Genomic DNA, 27,996 nt, shown 5'->3' on the forward strand with positions numbered 1-27,996 from the left:
TGGGTTTCTGTGTACAGGACATGCAGAGGCTCTTCTTCACACAGATGACTCATTTTCTTTTATGTGTCATTTTTGTTGTGACTAATGAGTCTCAGCACTGGGTGTGAGGGTCAGTACAGAGCCTTTACAATTGGACCGAACCTTGTGCAAATGGAATCAAACACAGTCAAAGGTGTATTGGTGGTGGTGGTGGAATGTCAGTAGCTCTGGCAATCTAGGTTACAGTGATATGTGTAAGCTGTCCACTGTGTTAAGCCCACAGAAAGACACCCTTCTTTTTTAATAGGTTCTGGGTGAGGGTGTGTGTGACATTGTAATTAAACACTTGGTGGGACTTGTTCGTCTTCTCATTCCTGAAATGGAAGGTGTAGCCTCAGGGCCCGTGGGAACCAATGTGACTCCGCTCTGAGCCATGCTCTGTGTGGGAAGGGCAGCCTGATGGATATGTGTGTTAAAACTGTGAAGCCATCATGAGCAAGCCCTGAGGTAAGGCCAGGAGATTGGATCCCTGCCCCTTTACAAAATTCACATTACAACTGCCATTTCCCTCCAGACTGTGACCTTGCAGCTCCCATCTTTATGATTGATGGTGTTGCCTGGATGGTCCCTTTTGGATACTCCCACCCCAAGGCTAGTTAGCCACCGGCAGTGACCTAAGCCACACGGAGGGTCCACGATCATCTGTTTGGTTTTTTTTTTAACTGACCTTCCGTTGCACTGAGCTTTCCACTCATTCTACCCCAATAGCGGCCAAATATTGGTGCTATGAAAGTTGTAGGCGGTTTTAACTCTATGCCACTGAGTCATCCCAGCCTCTAGGTATTCCTCCGTCCCAGTTTTTCCCCATGTAAGTGCTATGTGCCTGTGCATGCAGGTCTGTGTGTTGGTGCGTGTACCTGGATATAGGTGCATGTGTGTCCATGTATGTGCAGGCTGAGGTAGATGTTGGGGATCACCTTCCATTATTTTCCACCTCGTTCACGGAGACAGGTCTGGCAGCCATCTTGCTCCCAGGGGCCTCGTCTCTAATTTCCAAGGCTGTAAGTACAGGTGTGTGGGGGGTGCTATGGCCATCTTGCATTTACCTGGACTCTGGAGATCTGACTCTGGTACTGCAACCAAGGCAGAAAGTGCTTCAACTGTTGATCCATCTCTATACCTTTAGTATCTCCTGGGGAGCTGCCAGTAATAATGTGGTAGACGTGGATGTCAAGCCTTGTTCAGTTGGGTCATTGTTTGTATGTTTTTTTGAGACAGTGTCTTACTATGTCCCCCAGGCTGGCCATAAACTGTGCTCCTCCTGTGTGTCAGCCTTCTTAGTGATGATATCAGGGGCACCCTCACATATCTGACTTTAAAAAAATATTCTCAGTGTAAAACCCCACAAAATAATCACATGGTAGTGTTATGACACTATGTCTCTGTGTGTTACTAAGGAAACAACATCTCACTACACTAGATACTATTCTGTGGTGGAGACAGACTGGCCCTGGCAAAGACACTGGTAGCACCTGGTCTTTGCCTGAGTCTGGGTGGTGAGAAGACACTAGGTGATGACAACGGGGCATGGGAAGGTTATATTCTTATGAATGTCAGGAGGCTGGAGAGTGGGCATTTGATATTGCATCTGAGAAGAAAACACTGTTGTTATTTACTCCCACCGAGTGTGCTCATGCCAACATATGAAGTAATACAGAAAATAATAAATGTGCCTAAGGAACTCTTCCAAATAGAGCATTATGTGAAACTACTGTTTTATGCCAAGAGAACTGGTATGTGTATATATGGGAAAAATAGGAAATGCCTAATTATTGAGCAAATCTTGGTGCATTTACATAAAGGCATCTAATCCTGTTGGCTTGAAGATGAAAAGTTTCCAAGCTATGTCTTGCTTTGTGGCAAAGACTAAACCTAAGAAGAGCCTTTTTGGGTCCTTTGAAGACCTTGCATCTTAGGCTATTTTCTTGATGCAAACAAACCACTGGAAGCTGGAAAATTCAGGGGGAAAAAGGGGGTTTCTAAAGCTCCACTTGGAAGGCTGAACCTACAATATGAGTGTCCTTCCCCCCCCCCTTTTTTTTTTTGCTCTGGTAGATTTCTCTAATCACCTCACAATTTGGTGGGATTGAGACACTTGAGATAGGGACAGAAGACAAGGTGGAACGGTATGCTTAAGGCTTGTTGAAATGAACCAATAGGTCTCTGTCTCAAATTATTGGTGGGACAGCTGGTCATAGAAAAGCCTCCTACAGCGTAGTCATTATTCAACCACACACTACTACGATCCCCCCCATTGCTTCGCAGGATCATTGGCCGATATCAGTGCACAAAGGCAAATGGAACAGGAGCGATGGATGAGGAGTCGGAAGCCTCACAGGTATGGTTGGAAATGATGACGTCTGGGGACCAGCTTGGCCAAGGTAGATCAGTTTTATCTGTGGTGAACAAGGGTTATATAGAACTTTGGAGATGGGGTAGGCATTTCCAGTGTGGATAAAGATCATTGGCTGGAGGTAAAAGGTACTGAGATACCTCATTTCCTCCGAGAGGCACTCCAGGCATCCCAGGTGCTTGCTGAATGGGTTTTTAATCAGGAAAGAGGGGGCTGGACCTGTAACTTCCCAAAGGACTAGGTGATAGTCCTCAGGTAGAGGGGGCCAGTCCAGCACTGTGTTTCAGTGAACATAGCACAGGGATGCCTATTGTGGAAGCTGGAATGAGAAACGTCCCCCAGAGGCTCGTCTCAACACTTGGCTCTCCATCGGAGGAGTTGTTTGCAGGGTGTGTGTGTCATGGAACCTTTAGGAGGTGGAAACTTCCTGGAGAAAGTTGGTCACTGGGGCCGGGCTTTGTCTAGCCTACGTCTATCTCCTACATCTTTTGTTTCTTGTGTGCAGAGGGAATGTGATCTCTTCCCAGCTCCTGGCTGCCATGTGTTACCTTCCCCCACCACGATGGACTCCCGCCCTCTGGCACTGTGAGCTGAAGGAAACTTTCTTCCTTCAGTTGCTTTCGATCATGGTATTTTTTTTTTTGTCTCCGCAACAGAAGAGTGTCTCGTACAATTCTATACCCACGTGTGTTGCTGCACTATTCCCAACAACCATGGGAAGGAACTAGCATGGATGTTCATGAACAGGTTCCCTGGCGGCAAGGTTGAGCATGGTGCCTACACACAATGAAATGCTATGTGGCCACAAAGGGGGGAGGGCGGGGGAGGGGAAAGTGAAACCCTGACATTTTTCAGGAAAAGAAATGCAAAATTACCTCAAGTGAAATAAGCCAGACTCAGAAAGACTAACTCTGCAGGCTTTCCCTTATATGTGGCGCTTATATGTTTGCGTGCACATGTGTGTATGTCAATTTGTGTGTGTGCGTGTAAATGTGTAGACTTGTGCAGGTCACGGAACTGGAGAGGGGACTGACTGTAAGAATGGAGGAGAACAAGGCGATGAACACTCAGGGGTAACGTACCGCATGCGATAAGACATCAGCTGGAAAGGCTAACTTGAGGGTGGATAGAAACCAGCCGGAGGTGACTGGAGGCCTGGGCGAAGCCAGTGGTGAGGGGGAGACAAGTGGAAACAAAAGTGTTACGGCAAAAACGTCACAACTAAAGGCGGCCATGATGTGTTACAGTTGATTGTATCTGTTCATCCTAGGAAGCCAATAACTGACACAATGAGACTGAAATGTAATTCAAAGTGGGAAGCACTACGCTGGGCTGAATCTAAACTGCTACTAATGTATTAGTAAACTAAAATAAACTACTCTAAACCTACTATATCCCAGTATATCCCAAGCACTTGCCAATCTGATCTTCCTTGGGCAGCTTCTCTCCACTAACTCCCTCTGTCAACCGTTCACTCTCAACTGTCAACTCCAGGCTCCTCCTCCTCTCCTGGAAGCCCCGCCTTCCACTTCCTGTCCTTCCCAGATGATTGGCTAAATAGCGCTTTACTGACAACTGCTACATCCACTCAAGGCATTTCTCCACAATGATGAATAACTCATGGCTGGCCTTTATGAGTGAAAAAAAAAGACTTAGAGGCATTTAAGAAGAGATGCAAACAGAATCCCTAATATTTTATCAGTTGCTTTCAGTATGTCAGAGATGTCTGAGAGATGAAACAGCTTGAAGCATTTCAGATCACTCAATTTTCTTTTCCTGGTAACAGTTGTACGAACTGCCGTGCAGCCCACCTTTCTAGAAACAGCCATCAGGGTCTGCAGAGCAATGGGGGATGTTTAGTTAGCCTAGGCCTGGCCTGCACATTATTACTGAAAGCTATAGAGCCCAAAGGAGGACTCGATGTTGCCATTCTCTAAAACAATATAATTCCTAACTGTATTCTAGATCTTTCCCCTTACGCCCACTCTCATGCCCCACTGAATAATTTTCTTTTTGCAACAGAGGGAGAATATGCAGAGATTCACAGCTGGTCAAAATGTGGGGAATTAGTTACCGTGGGCTGAGGAGCCAATTGATAACATCTACAGTGCCATCCTACGCCCAAGGGAGCGTCATGGAAGAAGGGGCAGGAAGATTGGGAGAGCCAGAGAGTCAGAAGCTGTTAACAGGCATGCCACTGTGAGGTGGAGAAGTATTCACAAGGCCCTCCCCTGGCCTGCGGGGTCTTCAATGGGTACCTGTGGAGGGGGCAGACGAATGGGGGGACAGGAAGCATGAAGAAGGGGAGCAAGTCTGGGTTCTGATCAAGCTCTCAAACTTTATTTTTCACGTAATAGTTTATACAGGATAAACAATGAGGAGATGAGGAGATCTGTGTGAGCGGGTTGTCATGGCGGTTTGACCACAGGCAGGCTTTGCCAAGTCACCAGGCGTCCCAAGTAATTTCCTGTAACCCATCTGGTGATCTTATTTCAACATGCTGTTTCTCAAGGTAGCAGGCCAAGAGCTGGGTTCTGGTAATTACCCACAGACCTTTGGCCCCTGGCAAGGCCCCACTCCTAGGTAAAGAGTTATGCACAATCAATAACTACAGGCAGAGAAGAGATGAGAGATGAGAGATGAGAGAGAGAGAGAGAGAGAGAGAGAGAGAGAGAGAGAGAGAGAGAGAGAGAGATCACTTTCTTCAGGTATCAAGCTTCCTAATAAGTTATTCAATATTATGTGGGCATCCCTAAACATATGTACATACTAGCAACACTAAAGAGACCAAGTGTATATACATGCATTCATGCATACATATATAATATATACATACATAATACATACATACATATATACATATCTGTAGGTAGAAGAGGTCCTTGATTTGAGAGGTAATGGGTGGAACACAGAAAGAAAAGAGGAAAGGGTACCATTTATGTAAATATTCAAGTGTGACATCCCGAAAGCAATAATAACTTAAACCAAAACATGCTATATCTCTGCTGTGCTCTTCCACTTTCAGGGCCCAGTCTCACCCATGGCCAGAAGCGTACTGAATGTTTGAGAAAATGATGGTTTTTTGTTCCTGGCAGGCTGCTCGCCAGTCAGCACTTACTTGGAATGACCTTCGAGAAGGTCACCTCCTGAGGCTCAGGGTGGAAACTCTGAGAACTCACTCGGTTCCTCTCCAGCCTCCTCTTAGGTTGAGAATGTGCCCTGGCCAGGTGTTCCTTTCACCCACACTGAATGTTTCTTTTTCTGAATTTTCAGGATGATCCCAGAGGGAACTAAAAACATTGTCCTGGATGTGATTCTAAGTGGAGTGTCTTACACCACAGTCTATGTGGCTTATGCAATGATGCCTAGAGGTAGAACACTTCCATGGAAGACTTAAAGCCTGTCAGAGCACATTCTCTCCTTTTCTTATGGGAACTGGGGCAGAGTCCATTCTCTCAAGGCCCAACCTGCCTACAGGACTATGGGTATGTGTGCGGACCTTGGTGATACACTTAAGTGTCTTGAATAACTAATTGTTGCTCCCCGTAGAGTCTGAAGATAAAACAGGGCAGCATCTCAGGCGTGGCCTTACACAAAGACCAACTATATTTCTTTTTTTTTTTTTTGGTTTTTTGAGACAGGGTTTCTCTGTGTATCCCTGGCTGTCCTGGACTCACTTTGTAGACCAGGCTGGCCTTGAACTCACAGTGATCCGCCTGCCTCTGCCTCCCGAGTGCTAGGATTAAAGGCGTGCGCCACCACACCCGGCTGACCAGCTATATTTATAAAGAAAATGAACATGATGCAGACTTTGGAGAAGTGAAGGATATTTCCAAAAATCATTCAGCTTTAGGCTTGGGTCCCTTTTTAAAGGAAACTCCTTCTACCAAACTTCAGAAATGGCCTGGGAGAGTCAAAGGCCCAGTGGCTGTCTCTTATTGACTACTGGCTGACAATTTCAGATTAGCTGCTTTGGCAGCCAACCTGCCTTGGAAGTTCAGTCCTGTCCAAGCATGCATGAACAGTCTGCTGGGGCCTCTGGGTAGGTTTCTGCCCAATCCGTTCCTTAGATCGGTCAACTCGAGAGTGTGGCTATGGAGCCGTAGCTGGAGAATAAATATGTCCGCAGCTGCCTGGGCCCCAGTGTGGGCCCTGGGTCCCGCTGTAGACTGGTGGGATTATCTGAGGTCAGATCTATCCCAGTTCCCCACTCTCAGCTCCCCCTGGGCCATCAAACACTGAGGCTGTTTCTCTGTAGCCCACTGATCGGTCAGAGAAGGAGAGACAAAGAGTGCGGTCTTTAGGTACATCACAATAGGCTGTGCTGGTCTTTGGATACCATGCTCACATGGTCACCATGCTCATGTGGTCGCCATCCTCTGGGGATTTCTATGGACTGGCAGGGTGGTCTGAGGTCACATCCACCCATTTTCCTGGCTTCTCCCCAGGCCAGCACACCCAGACTTTGGTGCATCGCTGCTCACAGTTCAGTCCTACAAATCGAGTCCATGATATAGCGCACCCCTACAGCTCACAGGCAGGTATGAGTCCGGACTCTGGGGACTGGGCATTTGTCCTCCATGGGTCAATTGGATGGCCCAAAGTGGGACCCACCTGTGCTCTGTGCTCTGTGGACCCCTCTCCCCTAGGGCTCTCTAGGTCTTATGGTCTGTAGCTCCCAGCCGGGTCTCTTGTCTCCGTCTTGCAGGTCAGATACCGTGTGTGTTCGGGGCTGCCATCTTGGATCTCTCATGTTTAAGAAAACCAACCTCGACTCCAGGAGTACACTCATATTGATAATATTGATCATGCCTGTCATTTCGCTCATAGGCCAAGGTGTGTTATGTGCCAATCTTTAGTTAAGGGTTTTGTGTTCATCACTGAACAGGAAGAGACTGTTCCTCCAGCTCCGTGACTCACTCAGCAGGGGTCATATTCTCTCACAAGGACACCACTGGGCCTTGTAGTAGTGACAAAGAAGGGTTTTTTTTCTCTTTCTTTTTCTTTTTTTTTTTTTTTTTAGAATTGAATGAGAGAAAAGAAGGGTGGGCGAAGAGCTTCATACCTAAAAAAAATTTTTTTAACTTTTATTGGATGTCTATGATTTACACATCATGCACCAAAATCCCTCTCCTCCTCCCAGTAAAATAAAACCAACAGACAAACAAAACATCTTGTCACACGGTACAGCCTTTTGTCCACATATGTTTACTTTCAAATGTTCACTGTTACAAGTCATGGGTCTGGTTGGAGGCCTACACTATCACTACCGGATACTCACTGGGACTGCTGTCGGATATCCTGTTGTTGCCGCGTGCCAAGGAGATTCTTAATCTTTGAATCAGCAGGTCCTGCCCCTTCATGTGTTCCAGTAGATCATACATAGGGTAGATGTTGGGGTGAGGTCTGCTTAGAGCCCTGGATCAGGGCCTGCTCCCTTGTCCTCAGGGCAGGGCCCGCTCTCCTGCTCCCCTGTCATCACGGCAGGACTGGCTCACCCGCTCCTGTGTCCTCAGGGCAGGGAGAGCTTCATATTTCTTTTCTCAGCTTAAAAATCACCATGGCTAATTTCTGAGGCCCTAGTGCACTGTCATGTTCTGGAAGGAGGTTGCATCACCCAGAACTGGGCTGCTATGTGGACCCCTGAGAAAAAGACTTCTTCCTTTTGGGTGGCTTATTGAAGGTCCCATTGAATGTCTTTTCCCACTCTGTGTATAACTCTTAGTTGCCCACCACCATTACTCTGCTGTTTTAAACTCTTCCTCCACAAAAGCCAACTTTTATCATCATCATCACCTTCTGGAATCCCCCAGTGGCACCTGTGTCAACTGTACCTAAGTCTTTGACTTGACTTGATGGAGCCCTCCTTTCTGATAGAATGTTCAGCATATTACTAGGGGCAGAGCAAAGCGTGTATGATAGAATTTTACTTTCCCCAAATGGGAGTTGCTCACAGGGCCTCAGAGGAAGTCATCCAATGGAGCCTAGTTTATGGCTTTTGGCCAAAGAACATAGAGGGGTTAGTTTCGCCATTCGTGGACAAAGTCAATCTGTCATAGTTGACATCAGATGACACTGGGGGGTACAAGCCCTTCAAGTAGTCAAGGCAGATTAATTCTGGATCACTAGTGATTAATTCTTTGAGAACCCTACTGGGAAAATGGGCTAGGAGTAGTGGGTTTATTATTTTTTGTTTGTTTGCTTTTGGTTTTTCAAGATAGGGTTTCTCTGTGTAGCCTTGGCTATCCTGGACTCTCTTTGTAGACCAGGCTGGCCTCGAACTCACAGCGATCCACCTGCCTCTGCCTCCCGAGTGCTGGGATTAAAGGTGAGCGCCACAACCACCCGGCAGCAGTGGGTTTATCATTGTCTGCATTTCCCTCTCCAATTCTCTGATGCAGATCTCTCTGCCTCTCCCATCCCGGCACAGGGGAACTCAGTTTTATTCTGTCCCATTGCATCTGTGGCTTTCTTCAGAACAAGGCTAATGGTAATGCTTTCATGTCTTGAGATAACTGAATCAGAGTTGATATTTCCTTTCCAGAGACTAGGAGCTTCTGGTGTTCACAGGTTTTGTTTTGTTTTGTTTTTTGTTTTTTAGTAAGTTGAGCATCTGCATGGCCCAATAGGGATTAGAATATTGGTGCCAAAGATGAAAATGTCATGTGTTCTCATGGACTTGGTATGAATTCAGGGTGCTAAAAAAAAACCCATCATGTGTTTTCCTACCTTGACAATAATGGCCCTTCCAAGACTCCTTCCCAAAGTCAAGTTTCATGCTCTCTTCACACATCACCACGTGGATTGGCAAGGCCTGCAGGATCGGTGCACTGTCACATTGTGGAAGGAGGATGAATCACCCAGGACTGGGCTACTCTGTGGACTCCTGTCAACAGGACTTCTTCTTCCTTTTGGGTGCTGGCTAAATCAAGGGCCCATTGAGTGTCCCTTCTTGTGTCTTCGTGGATTCCAGGCATATGCTCTCTAAGAATACTGTTGTGATAGGAACCCTGACTGAGACCTGCATAGTCACATCACACGAAAGGGATAGTAAAGTCAGATTTGTTTCTGAGATGCAGTTCAGAGGATCTTGTCTGAATTCTTTAGTTCTCTGTGGATTGGAAGACCGAGCCTCCAGAGTTTCCTTACCTCTGCTGTTCGTGGATTCTCTCTAGAGTACTGCACAGCCTGAGTCTAAAAGATGAGTTTGAAGGCGTTTGCTCTCGTGAAGCCTGAAGATGTGTTCCTGAACATTCTGCAACCACTACTTGCTATCTGAGTTTCCCCACTGATCTCCCTTTGATTTGGGTGTCATGTAAAGTTCCTATGCGCATTTCTAGTATGTCACTTCAGTTCAAACGTTACCCAAGGACTGTAGAGACCAATGGTGAATCTTCCAGGGGTCATGGGGTCCATTTCCAGCCCAAACATGGGTTCTCACAACCATTATTAATTCCAGTTTCAGAGGATCTGCTACTCATTTCTGACCTCCTTTCTCATGAGGCATGCATGCAGGCAAAGTATTACATATAAATTGAAATAAATTAATCTTTATTTAAAGTGAACTGGGAGAACCCGTCACAGATGTGCCCACTTGCCTTGATGTTAGTTGTTTTTATAACAACGCAAGCTATTAACCAATATGAGCCATCACAGAAGGCCATACTTCTCTCTCTCTCTCTCTCTCTCTCTCTCTCTCTCTCTCTCTCTCTCTCTCTCTCTCTCTCACACACACACACACACACACACACACACACACACACACACACACACATGCATAGATACACTTTTCTTTGCCTCCAAAGTACTGGTATTAACTGTGTGTGCAAATATGCACAGAGCCACTGTATTTTCTTGACAATGTTCTGATTTTGACATGAGAATATTGATGTCTCTTTACATGCTCTCTCTACCAGTCTCTTCTATTATGGATATGTTAGAAATAATTTCACTTTTTAAATTTAAATTTTTTTTTAATTTGTTCACTTTACATCCTGATTGTAGCCTCGTCCCTTGTTGCCTCCTAGTACCACCTTCCCTCCCCCACACCTCCCTCTCCTTCCCCTAGTCCTCAGAAAGGGGAGCCCTCCCCCCCCCCAACATCTGACTTCAGCTGAACCATGTAAAATGTGGTGCCCGAGCCACCGCGGTACCGAGTCAAGGGCGAGGCACTGAGGATTTAACTCACACACACAATAACACAGCGGGTCCTTCATGCTAAAAGAGAAGCAGCAGCAGCAGCAGCAGCAGCAGCAGTGACAGCAGCCTCAACCTTTATTCCGTGTTCAAAGAGCCTCCTTATAGACAGCAAAACAGGAATGCCACTCGCAGGTGAAATCCCTCAAGAGTTGATTGCACACAGGAGGAAATGTCTCAAGGAGGGGAGGGGTGCGTTCTCAGAGCAGTAAACATGACCAGCTGACCAACATAAACACAGACACGGAAGCTGCTAGAAACAGGACATGAAACCGCAAGACAGGCAGGCAGCCCAGTAGGGCCTGGTTCCTACAGTAAAAAGTGACTCCTTGCTTTTAACACGATCTACCCTGAGCACTCCTTAAACATTTTAGGGAGACTGCATCCTGTCTCACATGTTGACCAGTTTGAAGATGTTGTTGACCAGTTTGAAGATGTAATAAGCACAATGACAGACTCCCTTCTTTCTACCATAGGCTCTAGGAGTGTGCTGTTCTCAGATCATGTGATCAACACTTGGTTGGGGTTGTTTCTCTTACCATTGTGTAAATGAGAGTTGTGATAACCTCAGGGCCTATGGAATCCCATATCACTCAGCTATGAGCAATGCTCTGTGTGGGAAATGCAGTCTGGTGCATATGTGTGTTTAACATGTGACATCATCATGATCAAGCCCCAAGGTAAGGACAGAAAAGTGGATTCCTACCATCTCAGTGTGTCTGGCTACAGTTTACAAAGACTACAGCAAGAGCTGCCATTTTGCTCTAAACTCTGACCTTGCAACTCCTGTATTTAGTCTTTGACAGTGTCACCTGGATGGTTTCCCCTGAGACGCTCCCACCCTTAACCTAGCTAGCCACCTGGAACCTGCAGTAGTCTAAGTCTCATAGAGGGACCATGACTATCTGTCCTTACTGATCCTCATCTGCACTAAGCTTTGCATAACTGCAACCCAAAGTGCCAAAGTCCAGCTTTGGTAGGTTCAGGGGGAGAAACTGGGAAGGGACACAGAATTCAGAGCTGATGGCTCAGGCATATTGAGAGAAGAAGAAAGAAGAGAGGAAGCAATATCTAATGATTCTGGCCTGGCTATAATGCCACTTTAAACTGATCACTTTTTTCATGCAGCCAGGAATGCAAAAAGCAGCTTCTAGCCAAAAAAAAAAAAAAAAAAAACTAGAGAAGGTGTAAAAAAAAAAGCCTCTTTGATCTGAGATCAGTTCCTGCACTGGAACAGGTCACTGCAGAGATCTCCACAAGCTAAGGTATGAGGTAAACTTCGACTGCTTGCTTCAGAAGGCTGATGATGGTAAGGCCCTGAGTCTACTAACTTACTTGTGAATATTGATGAGAGAAAAGAAAGAAGAGAAGAAGTAAGCAAAGACAAAGACCATTCACGCACACACACTCAAGAGAAAAAGATTGATGAAGTTAAAAACTTCAACCCCATTTATTGTCTGGTCATTTTTTTTTCTTTTGTATTTCTGAGACAACACTCTTTATATCAGAAAAGGAATTACCTCATAGTCAAAAAGGCAATTAATCACAAAAATACAACAGGATAACAGGTTACACTTTTTTCATTAAAAATTAAACATTTCTTATCTATGTATCCACTACGTTAGTTCATTGTGAGTTTGGAATGACAAAAGTGGACAAGGCCCTAATGGCTAACAAGATCCAAGAGGCTGCAACAAGATGTATGTCTTTTCAATTATGACTGACTTGGCTACCTCATAGTTTTTAGCTATCTCATAGTTTGTAGTGAGTTCAGGACAATAATTTTATCTGTCTCTCATACCAAGATACAGAGTAAATTTAAAATGACACTATTTTAACGTCATAAGCTGACAATGTATAAGGAAATACAATGAAAGAGTTTGTATATTTTGAAATAAGATTTATAGTTAGTTTAGTCATTTCTTGATAGTACCATTCTATTCTGGGTTTATGAGAAGTTCAAACCTACTTGCATATATATACGCTGTGTACTAGAATTTTGTGGCGCCACCTCTAACGTGAAAGCTTATCTGAAGCCACAAATCCGTCTCAAGCCTGCCTCCTAAATGAGGCATATGGAGGTCCACAGAAGTATCTGTTACGGCTGTACACTTTCTATTGACTATTTAACATTTTAACTTTTTAAAATGTTTGAATAGAAATCAGGGGTTCCATAATCAGGAATCCATTCATCTGAAGAGCTGTGTGTCTTCATAAAGTTCTCAGAGGAGGATTTGTTCAATCAGGATATCAGGTCAAACCATGCCAGATATTCTTAGAGATACAGCAGTACACAAAGGAGGGGATGTGAGGAGCTAGAAGCAGTTCTGGAGTTGCGTTACAGCATAGGCCGTGCAAACTACAGGACTGCCTTCTGGAGAGCCCGCATGCCTACTGACAAAGACATCGGTAACACCCAGCCTTTGCCTGGGTCTGGGTGGTGAGAAGACACTGGATGACTCATAGGGACAAATGGACATGGGTAGGTTACATTCTTACGAATGTCAGGAAGCTGGAGAGTGAGAAATTGAGAGGTTGTTACTGCATCTAAGAGCGAAACACTCATTACACACTCCTACAAAGTATGCTCACGCCAACTTGTGCCGTAACATAGAAAATAATAGATGCGCTTAAGGAACTCGTGGGGCTTTTTTTTTTCAGAACTCTGCTAAACAGAATATGGTGTGGATCAATTGTTTTATGTCAACATAGGTGTATGGGAAAATGGTAACTAATTATTTAGTAAATTTTAGCGCATTTACATAGAGGCATCTAATTCTGTTGGTTTGAAAAATAAGTTTCAAAACTGTCTTGCTTCATGGAAAAACTTTACTTATTTATTTATTTATTTATTTACTTATTTACTTATTTATTTACTTGATTACTTACTTAACACGTTAATCGCAGTTTCCCTAGCCTCTCCCCTCCACCTCCCCTTGCCCAAATCCACTTCTCCGTTCCCCTTCATAAAAATGCCAGGCCTCTGGTTGATATCAACCAGCTACGGCATGTTAAGTTGCAGTAAGACTAGGCACCTGTTCTCCCATCAAGGCTAGATGAGGCAACCCCGTAGGAAGAAAGGGTTCCAAAGGCAGACAGCTCCTGCTCCCACCGTTAGGAATCCTACCAGAAGACCAAACCGTAACGTATGTGCGCCAGGCCTGGGTCAGTCCAATGCGGAGTTTCCCTGGATGTTGGTTTAGTTTCTGCGGACCTCTAATGGAACCAGGCTAGTTGATTCTGTGGGCTTTCTTGTCGTTCCCTGGCCCCTCCAGCCCCTGCAATCCTTTCTCCATTTGGCAGGATTCATCAAGTGTTGCCCAATGTTTAGTTATGAGTCATTGCATCTGTTTCTGTCCGTTTCTGGGTGAACCCTTCTCCGATTACAAAGTGGTGGATAGATGCAAATCTATGGGTATAGCAGAATATCATTAAGAATCATTTCCTTGACTTTTTTTTTGCCATTTATGTTTGGTTCTATCCTAGGTCTCTGGGCTAGCCAGGGTCGATTTCCTTGCCCTTTGGGCAGCGTCAGAGGTGGGCTCCCTCTCATGACATAGGTATCAAGCTGGACCTGTTTGTTTTTATGCCAGTATCATGTAGTTTTGATTATTAATGTGTTATAGCACAGAGCAATGCACTACAAATGACTTTCACTTATGTTGAGTTGACATAAAAGCATGCAGTACATCAGAGGAGAAAATAATGGAAGATCAGGAGTTCTTGGAGTTAGGGGTTGAAGGCAGACGGCTTTCTTTCTTCAAGAAGAGAGTGTGGCATTGAGAGAGTCATCCTGGACCCCTGACTGAGCTGGTCACTTAACCTCTGCATCCTTCATCCTTCCAGGACAATGGCATTTGTGGGCCCCTAGAACACAGTGATGTCAACATGTTTACATGACGTCTGATAGTAATGATAAGTTGGGGGGGGGCGTCTCACTTCTTGACTTCTTCCTTCCACTCCCTTCCAGAGATTTGATTTGTGTGTTCCATGTGAGCCAGGGTCTCATGGGAATCAGACTGAGGCTGTGACAATTTTTTTAAGAGCAATCAGATGTTTTATGCCTTTATTAGAAACATAATATAGTAGTTATTCCCAGGATCAGTACAGATGTAGTTCCCAGGATCCAATGTTTGCAAGCTATATAGGGTTACACAAGATTAATGTCAAAGACCACTTGTCGTGCCAAACCTCCATGCCTCCTTGACTACTAAGGGGACATACAGAAAAACACACAGCATCTTGAATGCTTCACTGTCTGAGGGAGGGCATCAATCTCTCAGGAATTGGAAGGCACATTTTGCCCGGGAATCCATGGACTCTAAACTGAAAATCCTATAATGCATGCCTCTCAAAACAGCTAGACCAGGGTAACTCCATAGTTACATATTCTAGGGCTGTGATAATAATATTATTTATGAACTCTAACTGTAGAAGAGGAGTCACTGCTGCCATTCTTCTAACCAATCTAATCCCTGTGTTCTGAACCCTTATTATAGCCGCTGGTACAGCTCTCATGCCTCATCAAAAAAAAAAAAAGCTTCTTTTTTCAACACACAGAGAGAATATACATAGATTCACAACTGGTCAAAATTTAGAGAATAAATGGACCCTGGGCTTCCCAAGCCTAATTGATACATCTATAACGCAATACTTTTCCTAAGGATCAGAGAGCACATTGGAAGAAGAGGTGGGAAAACTGAAAGCCAGAAAATCAGGATGCCTGCCGAAGAAGTGGTCCCCATCAGGTCTCAACAGTATGTTTGTCTAAAGAAAACCTACATGACAAAAATCAACTGACATGTCGCTGAGTGAGGGGGGAAAAAAAATCTCACAAGGCCACACTAGATAATGAGCTATAGGCAGTCAGTGACTACTGAAAGAAGGAGAAATTAGCTTTCTCCAGTTATCAAGTTCCCAGAAAGGCTAATCCAATCCCACACAGTCAGCCCTAAATATATTTGCATACTAGTAACACTAAAGAAACTGAATATATATATATGTATATATATGTATGTATATATCTATGTATATATAAAAAGAAGTTCTTTATTTCAGAGGTAATTGGGGTACAGGGGGAGTTGGGGAAAGGAAGGGTATAATTACATAAATGCTCATGTATGAAATTTTCAAAGCAATAAAAAATTAAATAAAAACAGACTATTCCTTAGCTGTGTTGTCCCATTTCCAGGGATCACTCGTCCCATGCAGCCAGACCATCCTGAATGTCTGATGGGGTGAAGGTTTTGTTCATGGCAAGAGGCTCATTGCTCAGCACTCACTTGGGAGTCCTCTTAAGAAGGTCATTTATGCCGGACGTGGCGGCGCACGCTTTTAATCCCAGCACTCGGGAAGCAGAGGCAGGCAGATCGCTGTGAGTTCGAGGCCAGCCTGGTCTACAAAGTGAGTCCAGGACAGCCAAGGCTACACAGAGAAACCCTGTCTCGAAAAACTAAAAAAAAAAAAATTTTTTTTAATGTCATTTATTATAGAGGCTCAAGGAGGAACTGTAACACATTCAATCCATCCCTAGTCACTCCTGTGTTATGTGGGCATGCCCTGTCCAGGTGTCGCTGACATACTATGGATGTTTTAAGTGTTCTGAGCAATTTAAGTGTTCTGATAACTACATATGTGTGTGTGTGTGTGTCTGTATAGTACACATATTCGTGTGACAATGATTAAAGAAGAAAGGGCTATGAAGTTTAAAAAAACCAATGGAGAGGGGATGGAGGGTGAATAGGTTAAGGGAAATATTATCATTTCAGAGAGTGATTTTTAAAATGTTCAACTGATTTTCTCGGCCTGATCGTGGCATTAGGCTTCCAGTTGTACCACAAAGTCCTGTTCGTGAGTCTTTACCCTTCACCCCCTTCTCTCTCTCGAGTGTTCCCAATCATCCGCATTCTGTCTCTCTCTCTTTTAAATTAAGAAATCGCCACAGATTAAAGCTGAACTTCAACAACAATAGAAATAACAACACAAAAAAAAAAAAAACGACAAACTCATGGAAACTGAATAACCCCCTACTCAACAACCACTGGGTCAGGGAAAAAATAAAGCAAGAAATTACAGACTTTCAGAATTCAATGAAAATGAAAGCACAACACACACAAACTTATTAGACACAGCGAAAGCAGTGCTAAGTGGAAAATTCATAGCACTAAATGCCTTCGTACTTGATACCCTATGAGCATATACAGGGGGAGGAAATCCCCCTCAGAAACAGTCATAAGGGAGGAGAATAAGGGGAAAATGGGAGGGAGGGAAGAATGGGAGGATACAAGGGATGGGATAACCATTGAGATGTAACAAGAATAAATTAATAAAGGAAAAAAATAAATTTAAAAAAAAAAGAGTTGTTATGGTCATGGTGTCTCTTCACAGAAATCAAATGCAGGTTAAGGACCTCAAGATTCTACAGCTCCAACTCCTCTTTGGATGCCAAGCACTCAACGTGGCTCACAGACATCCATCCAGGGCAAATTCCGCACCTCCTTGCCCCATGTACATGAAATAACATCTTAAAACTTAAAACTGCTGTAAGCATCCTTTAAGAGTCTAACCTTATTTTACAAAACTGCTGAAATGCTTTCTGGAATTCTGTGCCGTTGCCCATTTCCACCAACATTTTAAAACTTTACCCATCCTAGTAGCTGTGCCATGAAACTGGCCATGGTCATCATTTCCGTTGCTTGATGTCTGGCCATGCTGAGAATTTTAAGGGCGGTTATTCGTTGCAGACATGAGGATAAGGCATAGAGGCTTTGCTTGGCAATGCTCCAGAGACCTCCAACTGCCCAGCGTGATCCCTAGACATCTACAACAGCTTGACAAAGTTCCAAAGATCTCCAGCTGATCACCACTGCCCCTAAATATTATGTGTTGTCCAGGTGTAATGTTGTTTAGAAATCCACTATTTCTCCTAAAACTGTTTTTTTTTTCCTCTTTATTTCTCAGCCCTTAGGAAATTCATACAGGGAAAATGTTTTCACGGAGAATGTTGAAAGAGGACATCTGGCCAAAGGCTTGAGAAAACAATAAAGTTTTTTTTGCTTTGACTGTGAGCACCCAAGCAGAAACTGAATCTAAGAAAGTTAAGACCTAGACATAAGAGTACCTGGCTAGATACTGTTACCTATAGAATCGCTTCCTTAGAATCTGCTTTGATAGCAATAGAAAGTGGGCTTTGAGCATCATGCTTTAAAGATATTTTACAATAGAGGACCCCTTGGCAGTTAGCCTAGGCTTGGATCGCACACCTGTTGGTCTAGGACTGGAAGTAGGTCAAGGTGTTTTCTTTAGAGAACATTTAGCTCAAGCTATGTTGCTATGATTACCTTGTAAACACATTGGCTTTAACCCGGGGAAATTTATGATTAAACTCTCCTGTGTAACCATTTTTGGAAAATAATTGATTTTTGCTGTATACTTTGTTTCAAGTTACAGAACTTTTTGTATTTCCTTGTTACTCTGTTGATTTTCGGTTGCCCTGGTGATTGCAAAGATGAAAAAAAAATCATGATGTAATCTGTAATAGAAAAAAAATTGAACTTCATTCCAATAAAGTACTGGGGGCGGCCCAAGGAGAAAATGGAAAACAAGTATCAGACATGAAAGAGTCAGAGAGAGTGAGATGGGGACAACAAGAGAGATAGATGGGGGAAAAGCAAGAAAATTAGAAAGATGGGAAACAGCCAGCAAGGACTTAGAATGAAGAGCACCAGCAAGAAAGAAAATAGTTAGACAGAAAGACAGCAAGCGAGACAGAGGCGGAGGCGGAGGCGGAGGCGGAGGCAGAGGCAGATAGAGACAGAAGAAAAGTTCTCCTGGGCTTTAAGACCTTCAACTTGTACCACATATGCCTGAGTCTCTGAGTATTTCTTTTTCCTCCACCTCTCCTCAACATCTGGATCCCCTAGCTAGTTGCTCAACCAACCGTTGGTTTCCCTTAACCAGCCGTTCACAGCCTGCTCGATTCTCCCGGCTGCGGATCCATCTCTCTTCTCTCCTCTTCGCCATTCTGGGAGCTGGTCTTGGGGAGCAGTGATTATTTTGTGTGTGTGTGTGTGTATATATATTTTTTTTTTTACATAATTTCCCCCTTTTCTCTTTTCTCCCTCCAATCCCTCCAATCAATCCCCCTCAAATTCATGGCCTCTATTTCTTTGTTAATATATATTACATATCATCTACAAATGTTTAATTAATTGTTAATAAATATAATACCAGATCTGGTGTGTGTGTGAGAGAGAGAGTGAGAGAGTGAGAGAGAGAGAGAGAGAGAGAGAGAGAGAGAGAGAGAGAGAGAGAGAGAGAGAGAGTTGTCACGCCCTCCCGCCGGCAGGAACGACGCAGACACCAGGATTCTTCTCAAACATCCTTTATTGGGAGCGCCCTTGAAATTGGCACGAAAGACTCTGAATTCCCGGGAGCCCGTGTTTAAGTACCGTTGGCCTATCGATTCCTCATGGGTTGCGGCTAGATGCTTCATTAGCAAATAGGAGTGGATTGGTTAATAACCGCCATCCACGATAGCTCATGAGCATATCCCTGTTCGGGAGGGGCATGCTGAGCTGGCTCTGGTTCTAGCGCATGCGCAGGAGTAATTATTTACACACAGCGAGCTCTTGGCCGTCACCATTATTGGGTGCGGCCGCGCCTTACAGAGAGTTGCCATGGGTCTGTCTGCTACTCCCATTGAGGCGTCCTGGCACTGTTGTGCACCAATCTTACCTGGGACAGATGAATTAGGCAGGATCTCAGTTCACGCTCAGTGTGGGAGAAACAGCCATCTCCAGAGATGGCTTTTAGTTAAACAGCTCTCTTAATTGGGAGTCAATAAAGGCTATGTAAACCTCGGGGAACAGGTAGGGGTATTCGGGGTGAGTGTGCATTATTGGCTGGAGAGGAAGTGTTAGGAATGCCTCATTTGCATGAAGAGAAATTCCAAGTACTGGCTAGACTCGTCTTTATAAAGAGAGAGGAGGTTTAGCCTGAAACCTGGCCACCAGGCTATGAGACTACCTCAAGGGTGGCAGAGTTTGGGGATAAAGGCTTTGGAACATTGGGACATGCAGACCCAGAGCACAGAGTAACCAGCACTACTCCTGCTGGTCTCGGGATGAGATTTTGGAGGTTTGGACATGTCTTGACATCACTTTTTGCTCCAGAATGGCTTCCCCAGTCACAGGGCTTGCTGAGCTCACATGTGTTTGTGTGGTCTTAGTCACTGCTCTATTGCTTTGAAGAGACACCAAGACCAAGGAAACTCTTATAAAGGAAATCATTTAATTGGTTGGGTGTTTTTTTTTTAACAGCTTGAAGGGATTGTTCCGTTATCTTCGTGGAGGGTGGACGGTGGGAGCCTGGTAGCACAGAAGCAGTAGCGGAGTAGAAGCAGCAGAATTTTACCTCCTGATCTACAGGAAGAGAAAAAGGAAATGCTAGTGCTACTGCAGGCTTTTGAAACCTCCAGGCTCACACCCAGTTACATACTTTCCCTACCAAGGCCATAGCTCCCAATCCTTCCAAGTAGTGCCACTCCCTAATGACTAAGCACTCAAATATATAAGCCTATACGAGCTATTTTGGTTCAAAGCACCACATCTGTGGACAACCTGCTGAGCCCGTTTAGTGTGCTGGTATCTACATCATTTCCTGGCTGACTAATTGATAATGGAAAGCCAGCTGAGGACACCAGCCTCCATGTGTCCGACTAATTCTCCTCCTCTCAGTTATCTCTTAGCTGCCTGTGGTTCTTTGCTCAGTGATAGGGCCCTACAAGATTCCCTTTTTGTTTTCTATTTAGCATGTCCATTGGTGCTATCCTGGTTCAGGGCTTCTTTAGGCAGCCGTATGATGATGTGCCACGGCCAAAGCTTCCCTGCCAATTCTGGAGGACACAGTCTTTTATATACTGCACGTCGACTTTCCAGGTACATGAATGTCAAAATCCAAGCACTGCCTTCAACTTGTGCCATACAAATACTTTCTTCAAAAGGGGTTACTTTTAGGCAAAGTTCCCCTTGTTTCTTTTTCTATTACCAGGCACTGAACCCAGAGCCTCGAGCATATGAAATAAGTTCTCTACCACTGGGCTACAGCCACAGCCCAAAGTTCCATTTGCTTGTAATTGCCTTCATTCATTCTGCTATAGGAACACTTTGCTTGACCGCTAGTGTTTTCTCTAAAGTTTATTTATGTTGATCTTGAGAGGATGTTGTTTACTTGCCTGTTCATTTTGAGTTTTAGGGGACTTGTTTTCAGATAATCTGTCTTTGGCTTCTTGAATCCCATTGGGTAGTTCTTTCTGTAAACGCGCTCTCTGTGTTCTCACACAGGACTGTTTCACAGGAGAAAGATGAAAAACACCTTTTTTTTTTTAACAACTCGGTTTCCCATTTGTTTAAATGAGCCAGAAAAAAAAAATACTTTAATATTTTCTCATCCAGAACACTCCATTTTCTCCATAAAGATGATCACAACAGTGGGGAGGCCTGGTGGCACTCAAAGAAAGAATAAGCAGGATACCAAGATGAGACTTGATAGCCTATGAGCATATAGTTGGGGAGGAGGTCCCCGTAGGTCACAGACCTAGGGGAGGGGAATAGGGTGAAAGCGGGAGGGAGGGAGGAATGGGAGGATACAGGTGATGGGATAACAATTGAGTTGTAATCTGAATAAATTAATAAAATTTTTTAAAAAGGTGATAACAACAACAAAAAAATACTTTAATGTTGTATATTGTTTCCAAAACTCTCTCTATTCCTTTTTTAGTTCTCTTTTTCATTTTCGGAAATTCTCGTGTATGAAAACTGTATTTACGTAATTCTTCTGCTCCTTCTCCCTCTGGATCCTCCCTTGATCTCACCCTTTTTTTTTTTCTAAAATTTATCACCTTTATTTGCTAATCCTAATTCTTACATATATGTGTATATATGTTCATAAATATAATGTGCTAAGTTCATTTGTATCTAGGGTTGATCACTTAGGATTGGCTAACCTATCAGGATTCGTCCCTGGAGAAGATTGATTCATCCTTTTTCAATATCCATTCTTTGTCTCTGGCTTTTCTTCTACGGGTGAAGCCTTGTGAGAATTCCCTGATACCAATGTGTATGGCAGTCTCACCTTTTAGTTCTTGATTACAAGACTGTATTGTTGACATTTGCTGGGTGCAGCTCACTGATAGGGGACCAAAGCCCTGGATTCAATCCTCAGCACTGAAAAATACTTTTTAATTTAAGAAGTTACTTGGTGGAAACTCTGAAGTGATCTAGAACAAGGGTTTCAGAAATTGCTGAATTTCTTTGAGTCAAAATTCTTTGACTCACTTTTCCTTCTTAAAAATTAATTTTAAAAGCATGTTGAACTACTCGGAGTAGGATATAGGGCCTTACATGTGTTAATCAAGCACTTTCTAATTTTAAACAGATGAATTCAGAATTGGTCTGAGCTAAGGTTATGATGAGACCCTGAGGCTTCCAGGGTAAAATGTATGAAAAGGGTAGGTAGAAAGAGTGAATTGAAGGTCAGACCCCACTCTCCACTCAACTGTGGAGAATGTCCTGTCCATTGGGTAGATCTGGGTAGGGGTTCAAAGTGTACTGCATGTATTGTCCTTGGCTGGAGCCATAGTTTGAGCAGAACCCCTGGGCCCAGATCCGCCTCTCATAATGTTCTTCTTGTAAGTTTCTAGGACCCTCTGGATCTTTCTATTTCCCCATTCTTCCATGTTTCTCTCACCTAGAGTCCCAATAGGATGTCCTCCCCTCTGTCCCACTTTTCTGATAAGTAAAGACATTCATGGGACATGCCCCTTGGGCTAGTGTCCAGATATAAGTGAATATATACCATTTGGCTCTTTCTGCTTATTTGACCATGTCCCCTGGATGGGGAGGCATGGTGGCACTCAGAGGAAGGATAGCAGGCTATCAAGAAGAGACTTGATACCCTATGAGCATATACAGGGGGAAGAGGTCCCCCTCAGTCACAGTCATAGGGGAAGGGAGTAAGGGGGAAATGGGAGGGAGGGAGGAATGGGAGGATACAAGGGATGGGATAACAATCTAGATGTAATATTAATAAATTAATAAAATATTTTTAAAAAAAATAAAAGTGAGTGTTCACTGATAGTCTGTACACAAATAAGGGAGAATATCTCCATTGTGATATCCCTTCCAAAGTGAAACGCAGAAAATAACTAGCCATACAATGGAATGTTTCTGGGTATAATTATCAGGCACAGATTGCTAAACTCTTAATGTATGCTCTTCTGTTCTGTAATGTTGCTTCTTTAGCACTCCACCCATCAAGAATAAATTAAATATTATGGGCATATCAGCTCACAGTCCCGGATTATCGCTCTTCAATGACTCTGCCACTTACAACCCAGCAGCCTATCCAGAAACATGAAGATCAAAAACTTTGGTAAGTACCCTCCACCCCAAGGAGACTTGGATATTTACCATCTCTCATTTATCTCTCAATTTTATCTGTCTGTCCATGTATCTATCATCTGTCTATATTTCTATCATGTATTTATTTGAAAAAGAGTCTCAAGGCTGTCCTAGACACTTCTCTCTCTCTCTCCCTCTCTCCTCTCTCTCTCTCTCTCTCTCTCTCTCTCTCTCTCTCTCTCTCTCCCTCTCTCCTCTCTCTCTCTCCCTCCCTCCCTCCCTCCCTCCCTCCTTCCCTCTCTCTATCCCTCTCTTTCCTACTTAGACTCCCTCAGTTCTTTTTCCTATTTCTATAAATTTTTTATTTAATCACTTTATAGCCTAATCACAGCCCCCCCACCTCTCCTCCCAGTCCCACACTCATGCCCCACCCCTCCCATCCCTTTTTACTCATAGAAGGAGAGGCCTCCCCATGGGTCCCAACTCACCCTGGTATATCAAGTTACATCTGGGAATAAGCAAGTCTTCTCCCACTAAGGCTAGACAAGGCAGCACAGCTATGAGAAAGGGATCTGAAGGCAGGCAACAGAGACAGAAACAGCTCCCACTCCCATTGATAAGGGACATACATGCTGACCAAGCTGCAAGTCTGCTACATATGTGTAGGGGGCTTAGGTCCGGTCCATGCATGCTCTTTGGTTTTTGGTTCAGTCTCTGTGAGCCCCCATGAGCCTAGATTAGTTTACTCTGTAGAACTTCTTGTGGTGTCCTTCGTCCCTCTGGCTCCCTCAACCCTTCCACTGACTCTTCCATAAGACCCCCTGAGCTCCACCTACTGTTTGGCTTGTAGGCCTCTGCATCTGTTTCCATGAGCTACTAGATGGAGCCTCTCAGAAGATATATATGCTAGGCATCTGTCTGCAAGCATAGCAGAGTATCACTAATAGTATCTGGGGTTGGCTTTCTCCCATGTGGTGGTTCTCAGTTGGGACACTCATCTGCTGTCTGTTCCCTTGATCTCTGTTCCATCTTTATCCCTGCACCACTTGTAGGGATGACAAAGCTTAGGTCAAAGGTTTGATGGGTGGGTTGGTGTCCCCCCTCCCTCCACTGGAATTCCCACCTGGATATTAGGAAGCTGCCTCTTCAGGCACCATAACTCCTGCTGCTAGGAGTCTCAGCTAGGGTCACCCCAATAGACTCCCAGAAGTCTCCCCCATCCCAGAGATGCCCCTACCACTGATTTCCATCCTCTTTTCCAGCCTTCCCCCTCCCTTCTTCTGATTCCCACCCCTGCTCTGCTCTCTACCCATTAGACTACTTTGGCCTCAATTTCACCGAGATCTTCCTTACCCAACTCCCCACGTGCTGGGATTAAATGTGAGAGCCACCGTGCCCAGTGTTCTGAACTTACATCGTCCTCTCCTTTCCTTACTTCTTGATATCTCATCTCATCATCCTTGCTAGCCTCTCTGGCTACTGGTCAATGGCTGTGCCTGCAACTTTCAGAGCTCCCCTCTCTCCCCAGGCTCTCCTCACAAATGTCCTGAATACCTCAAACACTCCCATGGTCAACTCTCAAAATCTACTCTGAGCCACTAGACCCAACTAAAGAAGCTCAGAGTCACGATCTTTGTAGCCCTGGTCATGGCCACCTGGGGGCTTCTCCGGTGTCAGTCTCACTCTCCTTCTTCTTCTTCTTCTTCTTCTTCTTCTTCTTCTTCTTCTTCTTCTTCTTCTTCTTCTCATTCTGTGCTCAACCTCAGAAGGAATCACTTGTAAGAATCAGGAGATCATAAAGCTCATGGTCCCAGGCACGAAGCTTGACTGCTCACTGTCCTCATTGCCAAGGTCTGAGTGCAAGTGAGGGTCCTACTCTGTAGGCTTGAGAAGAAAGGAGCAGGGGCAGAGTCTGACAGTGTTTGCCCCCTAAATTTCCACCTCTAGGTTAACTCCGATGTTTTGGCTACTACGATGGCTTTGAGTGTGTCCCCCAAATGTCCATGCCATAAAAATCTTTTATTGTTTGTTTGTTTGCTTGTTCGTTTGCTTGTTTTTCGAGACAGGGTTTCTCTGTGTAGCCTTGGCTGTCCTGGACTCACTTTGTAGACCAGGCTGGCCTCGAACTCACAGCGATCCGCCTGCCTCTGCCTCCCGAGTGCTGGGATTAAAGGCGGGCGCCACCACCGCCTGGTTTCAAGTCATAGAATCTTAACTGATGGGTGCTGCAGTTAGTCAGAACAGCCCCTTTTAGCTGTTGTAGAGCTCAGAGGCAGAGACGTACTAAATGAAGTCAGTGCATGGCAGCAATGAGGAAGCTCCCATTCTCACCTATTAGTACCCTTGACTGTGTCTTGGAAAAGAAGCGATATACCCACGTGGCCTTCCTTTACGCCACACTGTGGAAACACATGGTCCTGTCTAAAGGCTCCTGTGTGGTCTGTGACTCTGCAGCCTCTACAACCATGAGGCAGAATTCACTGTCCGGTTATTAAAAGTGCTGAGCTCCAGGCAGTTTGCTCTGCCAGCAGACAATTAAACACTTTGACCAGGTGATACTTATATGCACTTTGACTTCATGGAAGCCGCTATGTGCCATTGCTGTGGATGGATCCTGCCACCTCGGACCGTGGTAGAGGGCACAGGGCTCCCCACAGGGAAGGATGGATCCAGAAAACAGTAGACATCAATTAGGTTACCAACATTCCTCTAACTCTGTTTCAGTCTCAATACAGTTCTACTCTGGAGCTTTTTCAAGTGTGACTCTTGAGCTAAAGAGATAGCTTAGTGGGTTAAACATTTGCTGGGCAAAGTACGAGGGCCTGAGTTAAGATACTAAGAATGCATATAAGGCCGGAAGTGCTAGCTGGAGCCTAATTCCCAGTGCTTCCATAAGACCAGGAGAATGCTCTAGAAGCTTGAGAGTCAGCAGCCTGGTATGCACAGCAGGGAACAGGAGGCAAACAAGGTAGGAAGGGAAGACTAACACAAGTGATTGTCCTCTGGACTCCACATGCCATCCCTGGAATGCTCTCACAAGCACATGGGCATGGGCACACAAAGAGATTTGGGTTCTTTTGTTTTGTTTTGTTTTGTGTTTTGTGTCTTTAAGCATGGTGCTGTTGAGTTGGCCCAGCACATAAAAGTGATTGCCAGCAAACTTTGTGGCCTGAGTTCAATTGCCAAAACCCATGAAAAGGTGGAGAAGGAAAGAGAGAAAGAGAGAGGGAGAGAGAGAGAGAGAGAGAGAGAGAGAGAGCTGCTGCCATGTCTTCTGTCTTCCATTCAAATCCTGTGTGTGTGTGTGTGTGTGTGTGTGTGTGTGTGTGTGTGTATGGTGCATACACACAAATTAACAGTAGTAGCAGCAGCAGTAATAAAATCATTTTGAACATGATTCAGCTAAACACCTTATTAAGAAAGCTGCTGACTGAATCTCCAATAGGAAAATACTCCCAGGCCTCTCCCTCGCCTACACACAAAGGAGCATCAAACACCAGCTGTTTCTTGATACCCAACCAAGAATCTCTCTGCAGAACTATCAACGCTTCCCTCTCTACACTGCTCAGTCCGCTTCATCACTCATCAGTCTTCAGAGGTAACAGCTTCCGTCACAAACACACGGCTGCTGTTTCTCTGCCATCTGGTACTCTGCATCTGGAATCTTCCGGAGGGAAGGTCCAGCCAAAGTAACGCCTGAATGTGATTCGACCTATAATGCAACTCTGACCTTCGAAGTAACCCCTCTTCCCTGTTCACTTCCCAGCGTCCCCACCCGGCATCTCCAAATGTAATCTTTGTTCCCACTTGGAAACTTCACAAACTATCCCCTTCCCAGCATCCTGCATTCCTCATTTGTCAGCCCAGACCCAGAAACACATCCAGAATCTGTCTCAAACTCCATTCTGAGTCACCATTAGCCACCAGGGGGCGTCCGTGAAGTCACCTTGTCCTCCAGCTGAGACACCTCTTCTGATTTTTTTTTCCCTCTTATGTTTCTTAGGCATTTTGCTCCTGCCTGCACTCCTGTTCAAAAACACAGAAGCCACGGGAGCTCACACATCCCCAGTTCTCTCAGATCCTGGCTTATGGCTGTGCCAGCCAGTACCTAAGTGTGGGGACGACATCTACAACCCCTTGCAGCAGTGCTGTGAGGATGACACCATCCTGCCCCTGAACCTGACCCGCCTCTGTGGCCCCCGATGCATCTACTGGCCCTGCTTTGAGCTCTGCTGTCCTGAGTCCTTCAGTCCTCAAAAGAGATATATTGTCAAGCTGAAAATTCAGGGTGAGAGATCCCATTGCAGTTCTTCCCCCATCTCTGGGGACTGTGCCAGGTAAGCACCCTCTTCCTGTCTGTGTGTAGGGTTAGATTTAAAAATGGAGACGGATCTGAAGATGGACCCACCTTGCCTTGCCCCACCCCCACCCCGTCATAGCTAACAAACTCTCCGAATGTTTTGATCATCCCTCTTTCGGATTCATTGTTTTTTTTTTTGTTTTCTCCTTTGTAGCAGAAAGACATTTTTACAGAGAAGATCTTTAAGAAAACCAACTTTCTCTTAGGCAACCAAGTGATGCCCAGGTAGGCTTCAAAAATGGGCACCATCGCCGAGACAACAGCTGAGTGCTGGGCTGTGAACAGAGCATCTGTACCTTCCCCTCTAAGGACCAGGAGAATTTGCAGAAGAAACTAAGCTATTGACAGGCCTAGTGTCACTTCACTTACTGCTTCCAGCCCGCCCTGCCAACAGCCAACTGTGGATACTACTGATGCTCACAAGATTGCACTCTCTTCCTACTGAAGTAGCTACCTGTGATTTCCAGGGAAAAGACAGTCACTGTCTTTGGTGCCCAAATGGTGAGCCACCAGGTACCAATGGATGGCTCCACACCTGTGGCCACACAGACGGTCCTGGTTAAAATTGGTATGGCATTTTTTTTTAAACTTTTGTTTTGTTTTGTTTTGTTTTTGAGACAGGGTTTCTCTGTGTAGCCCTGGCTGTC

At 44.8% G+C, this 27,996-nt stretch overlaps 1 protein-coding gene across 2 annotated transcripts; it reads left to right on the plus strand.

Moving 5' to 3' along the window:
- Positions 1 to 1,646: 1,646 nt before the first annotated feature.
- LOC311590849 (insulin growth factor-like family member) lies at positions 1,647 to 27,928 on the plus strand. 2 transcript variants are annotated; one of them, XM_084770124.1, is made up of 5 exons: positions 1,647 to 1,772; positions 2,305 to 2,377; positions 22,891 to 23,020; positions 26,993 to 27,326; positions 27,504 to 27,928. In XM_084770124.1, the coding sequence occupies exons 3-5, from the start codon at positions 23,002 to 23,004 to the stop codon at positions 27,553 to 27,555; spliced, it is 405 nt and encodes a 134-aa protein (XP_084626250.1). In that variant the 5' UTR covers positions 1,647 to 1,772; positions 2,305 to 2,377; positions 22,891 to 23,001; the 3' UTR covers positions 27,556 to 27,928. The 2 variants fall into 2 exon arrangements, 1 of the variants encoding a protein (XP_084626250.1); XR_014776983.1 differs by lacking the exons at positions 22,891 to 23,020; positions 26,993 to 27,326; positions 27,504 to 27,928 and adding exons at positions 2,898 to 3,021; positions 5,666 to 5,877; positions 8,994 to 9,148 and having other exon boundaries at positions 1,653 to 1,772.
- Positions 27,929 to 27,996: the final 68 nt, after the last annotated feature.

This window comes from Acomys minous, assembly GCF_964271855.1.
Source record: "Acomys minous genome assembly, chromosome: 20".
Taxonomy (NCBI): Eukaryota; Metazoa; Chordata; class Mammalia; order Rodentia; family Muridae; genus Acomys; species Acomys minous.